General features: G+C 38.0%; 1 protein-coding gene across 2 annotated transcripts in view; it reads right to left on the reverse strand.

Annotated features, from left to right (window-relative positions):
- LOC100175056 (WASH complex subunit 5) overlaps window positions 1-5,560 on the reverse strand; it is a 24,536-nt gene that overhangs the window by 7,807 nt on the left and 11,169 nt on the right. For both annotated transcript variants that reach the window (XM_026836569.1, XM_018816046.2), the window contains exons 8-16: window positions 5,373-5,544; window positions 4,823-4,947; window positions 4,131-4,260; window positions 3,664-3,812; window positions 3,191-3,324; window positions 2,838-3,024; window positions 2,151-2,291; window positions 974-1,156; window positions 614-691 (exon numbers count right to left, since the gene is read on the reverse strand). In XM_026836569.1, coding sequence (XP_026692370.1) covers window positions 614-691; window positions 974-1,156; window positions 2,151-2,291; window positions 2,838-3,024; window positions 3,191-3,324; window positions 3,664-3,812; window positions 4,131-4,260; window positions 4,823-4,947; window positions 5,373-5,544 — 1,299 coding nt within the window. The remainder of the gene's footprint in view (window positions 1-613; window positions 692-973; window positions 1,157-2,150; window positions 2,292-2,837; window positions 3,025-3,190; window positions 3,325-3,663; window positions 3,813-4,130; window positions 4,261-4,822; window positions 4,948-5,372; window positions 5,545-5,560) is intronic.

Consider the following 5,560-nt stretch of genomic DNA (forward strand, 5'->3'; position numbering starts at 1 on the left):
ATTTGCTTGTTTAATGTGCAGGTATTAATGCAGAACATATCCAAAACTGTTATGATATAACTTAAATACCAGCAAGTAATACAAAAAAGGGTCCCTATACTGGTTCCTGTGACCCAGGGTTAAGTGACATCAATCATACCAAACTCTCCAAAACAACTTTGTTATAATTAATTTGTTTAATGCAAAGTTACTATGGCAGAATATATTCAAAAATGTTCTGTTATTATACCCGTAAATAATACAAAATGGTGCAATTTTTAACAAATAAAAACGCACTTTTTGTAGGATTTAAGTGCAGACTAAATGACTATAAATAACCTCAAATGACCATATACAACCTATCATTTCTAATTTAACTCAAAAATGATCAAATGCATTCCTAGAAATGATTCAAAACACCCCACACAGCAATAATAATAATAATAATAACTTTTATTTGTCTCTTTGATTACGGTAGTGAAGATTTAAAAATATTTTAAACGAAAAGACAGGATATAGCGACAAAACAACATTTGTTAAAACAAGCTTACTGTAAAAAATATATATACGTTTTATTGAAGGAAAATAAGCGTGGTCGCTACACCTAGCGGACATGATACACATCACAGTCTACCTGTATATATTCGAATGATCTCCTGTAAGCATCCATGGTTTGCGATAAAGTTTGAAGTTTTGGAAACAATTCACTTGTCTGGGGAGAGTGATAATAATATGATATTATATATAATCACTTTTTTTATGAAACAGAACACCTGTGTTATAACGATTGTCATTGCCCCGCCACGCGAGGATAAATAAGTTTCATACATGGTAACTTGTAAGCAGGCACGAGGTGTATGAAACAGAACACTTGTGTTATAACAACTGTCATTGCCGGTATTGCAATTTTCTTATACACCCCAACTTTTATTGTACCGATATTTTTCTCTGCCTAACATGACCAATATAAAACGTAGCATTTACTTGGCCTCACCTTAGCTTTAGGGTTAAATATGAGCATCTTATGCATAGCATGAGCAACCTGCATAACCAGCTCCTTACGTATGCCATCTTCAAGCAATTGTTTCGGATCGATTTTAATAATTCCAACCAATGTAGTTTTCATCATCAGTACGCCTTCAGTGAACACTGAGATTCCGTGCGTTAACTTGGCAACCTGCGCATAAATTAAATGTTTATCAAACATTAAAAAACGTTATGTTACGTTTATGGGGCTACCTGCATGGAAAATTTATCTGTCAGTCAAGCGTTAGGACCCTTTTATTTGCCTTTTTTTAGGATGTCCGTTTTATAAATTTTCTAAGATTATGGTTGGCACATAAATACCAACTCTGGACTAAATCTTAAGTCTCATGGCATGCCTCACTTTAGGACCTCACCCATATAGAATGTGCATATACAATGTTGGGGTAATGGGTCAACTCTGGTCTAAATCCCAGGTCCCATGACATGCCTTACTGTAGGACCTCATCCATATAGAATGTGCATATACAATGTTGGGGTAATAGGGAAACTCTGGTCTAAATTCCAGGTCCCATGGCGTGCCTCACTGTAGGACCTCACCTATATAGAATAGAATGTGCATATACAATGTTGGGGTAATGGACCAACTCTGGTCTAAATCCCAGGCCCCATGGCATGCCTTACTGTAGGACCTCACCCATATAGAATGTGCATATACAATGTTGGGGTAATGGGCCAACTCTGGTCTAAATCCCAGGTCCCCATGGCGTGGCCTTACTGTAGGACCTCACCCATATAGAATGTGCATATACAATGTTGGGGTAATGGGCCAACTCTGGTCTAAATCCCAGGTCCCATGGCGTGCCTCACTGTAGGACCTCACCCATATAGAATAGAATGCGCATATACAATGTTGGGGTAATGGGCCAACTCTGGTCTAAATCCCAGGTCCCATGGCGTGCCTCACTGTAGGACCTCACCCATATAGAATAGAATGTGCATATACAATGTTGGGGTAATGGGGCAACTCTGGCCTAAATCCGAGCTCCTACACACACTATACACCCATATAGAATAAATTAAAATGTGCATATACAAGATGGTGTAATGGAGACACCCTGGCCCACATTGCCCCGCTTTTAACCTTACTCGTATAGAATAGAATCTACACACAATATACAGCCCACCTCATATCTTGCATCAAGCTGTGCATATTCTCTCATCTTATCTTTCTCCAACCTTGTGGGAAGTTCATGTATTTGTGTGGTTTGTATTTTAACGATGCGTGCCAGAAGTCCAAACATTGTTTGGGGTATAATCTGGAGCACCTGTCAATCAAATGTAAGTGTCAATCAAATGTAAGTGTCAATCAATATAACTTTAAGTTACACGCATGTTGTAACTTATAAGCGGGCTGAAGGTGTATGAAACGGAACACCTGTGTTATAAGACCGTCATAGCCCCGCCAAGCGAGGAAAAATAATAAATAAGTCATCAGCTTTGATAAAAGCTTGTCACAACAGGCAGCAGTCTGGGCAATACAAACACATACAAATTCGCTAAAAACAATCATACCGAGTTACAAAGACTGTTGTTGCCCCACTTTACAAGGATAAATAATAAAGTTATCATGTTTTTTGCCACTATAGGACCAGTTCTATACAAACACATCACCCACACCACAGGATCACGCTCTGCGTACCGTGTTATAAAGACTGTTTCTCCTCGCAAGAATAAATAAGTTAGAAAATACATTCATTCATTCATTTTCCCTACACATACAAACATTTTCAGTTTAAGCTATCGTATTGCTTGCTACTATAAGCAGCAGTTATACACACCAAAAAATAGATCTAAACACCAAACGCCCTTACCTTTCTAACATAAGCCACCAATTCCCCAGAATAATACTGAGAGACACTGATAAGGTCACTACTGTTAGCCTGATTAATTCTCAACAATGGCAATTCCAATGTTGACGCAAGCTTGAGGAAAGTTGATCTCAGTTTAATGACCAAAGATGGAGTCCGTTTGATCCCTTCTTGCATGTTGCTGGTATAACTGTGGATAGAGTGTAAGAAGACACCCATGTTATAACTCGACAGTGAGCATGAGGTGTATGAATACACCATGTGTGTCTGGTGAAGACACCCATGTTATAACTTGACAGTGAGCATGAGGTGTATGAACACACCATGTGTTCGACAGTGAACATGAGGTCACTTACTTTTGATCCATCACCATCCACGCGTAAGATAAATCGGCGATGATCTCTAGAGTGATGAGGACTTCCTCCTGGATGTTGACGGTCCTTATCATCTGATGTAGGAATCCTCGGGTGTCAGCGAGAAACTGACGAACCTGTGAAGAATACTCAATGTTTTTACAACATTATATATATATATACATATATTAAAAACTTTTTACTAGATCGACAAGGAAGAATTCTTTTCGGCAAAGCTTGCTGCGAAGTTAAAAAATATATAAATACCGTCAACAGATTCACTAGTTTAATCCAATGATAATAAAAACATTTACTTTTCTTTTCGATAGCGGAGTTTAAGGGAAAAATGGGAAATAACAAAAGATATAATACAGCGACAAAGCGACTGTTATTAAAACTGCTGACGGTACGACCAATTAAAACACCCATGTAAAACAGAACAAGTTTGCAACCAATTAAAACACTCAGCTTCCAACCTGTAGATTATTTTCCAGTTGATGAAACTCCTGTACCTCCTCCAATGCTTGCATCAGTTGCACCATCTTCCTACCAGCGGAGGTAGAGTCAGAATAATCGAGCGAGGATATTTGACGTGACATCTGCTCGAACCACGACTTCAGTTGGTCTGTTAGGAGGGCAGTTAGAATTCGATTAAGGTTTCTTTATGACTGTTTTAAAACTAGGTTTACTATTAAGTGGTTTTAAAAGTAAAATGTAAGCCATGAACACAGAAACCAAATAACGGCTGTTATTACTCTGCCATGAAAGTATAACTTAAAATCATTTAATTATTGCTGATATGTAATTTGTAAAAAAAGCTTAGTCGTGTTTTCAGTGGTGAGATTTGAACCCTCAGACCGCATAGTTACGTTAGCATGAAAAACACACGCATTATAACCACTGTCATTGCCCCACGGCACGGGATACCCACAAGCAAACTTACCATTCTTCTCTATCCTTGTAAGAGGTTTGGAACCCGAGAAAACTTCAGCGAGTTCGTCCATTCTTTCAACTCCTTCCTTCTTACAACGATCCCAAGTCATCTCCTTGTCAGCCAACATCTTCTTGAACATCTGGGGTGGGTTTAAATATATGTGGAAATGATTTTATATTCGGCTTGCAAAGTCAGCAGTTTTAGGGTAAATTAGACACTGAACACATGCGGTGGTTTAAATATAGATTGATTTAATTATGAAGTTTTAATTGACAGTTCGCACGCTTGCATGTAGCCCAAAGGATCTAGGTTCAAGGCTTGGCGCTGCCACCATTGTGGACCTATCCTAAGGGTAATTGCTCTGATGCGGTCATTAATGGCTGCAGGGTGTAAGAAACAGAACACCTGTGTTATAATGAGTATCGTTGCTCGCCATGCGAAAATAAATAAGTAACATATGTGGTAACTCTCAAGCAGGCACAAGGTGTATAAAGCAGAACACCTGTAAGGCCGTAATATAACGATTGTCGTTGCCTCACCACGAGAGGATCAACAAGTTACATACTTGGTAACTAGTAGGCGGGCACAAGGTGTGTATGAAACAAAACACCCGTGTTATAATGATTATCGTTGCTCGCTATGCGAGGATAAATAAGTTATATTTATTGATTCACTCTCCACATAAGCCATATACACATTACCTCTTTTAATTTAAGTTCCAACTGAGCTGTATGAAGTAGCAATTGAAATATATTGGCTTGTTTAACAGTGGTAGTGGTCAGTACAAGTTCACGGAGTTGTTTGCATTTCTTTATCAATTCGCTACCTGTAAGTTAGTAGTCATTGAAATATAAATTTAAATTATCTCCAAGCTTACTACCTGTAGGTTGAAGCTTGCATTAATATTAACATAACATAATTTAAGCTCAGAGAAAGCTTAGAGGTCTCAAGCCATTGGCTTTTTTAATGATGGCATTTGGCTTGCAGAAAGATGTAACTTGGCATTTATTAGCATAATCTTTATAAATAAAACTTTTTCTGTAATTTTTACTGTAACATCATGCTAAGAATTGCCAGACGTGATTTCAGTTACACTATTATATTGCTATCGCGAAAAAAAAACTAAAGGTATTTAAATTTCATGTCTCCTTTTACAAAAGGTTCCTCGCTCTCACGATTTTATAATTTCTGTTTATGCGGGCTATATAGAACTTCATATGAGGAATAACAGAAGTCAATATAACAAGTTACCTGTTACAATAGAGTGTAGCATTAACCATCTTATGCAGACATTGCATTCGCGAAGACAGTTCATCAGCCTTGGTATATTATCCAACATATAGTCCGATGTTAGAACACCTTCTTTAAGAAAATGGTCGACGTCTTTAAACGACTTTTGAAGTTGCCGTGCATGTTTCACTGCCTGCGGGGGAAAGATA

The sequence above is a fragment of the Ciona intestinalis genome, chromosome 1, assembly GCF_000224145.3.
Source record: "Ciona intestinalis chromosome 1, KH, whole genome shotgun sequence".
Lineage (NCBI taxonomy): Eukaryota > Metazoa > Chordata > Ascidiacea > Phlebobranchia > Cionidae > Ciona > Ciona intestinalis.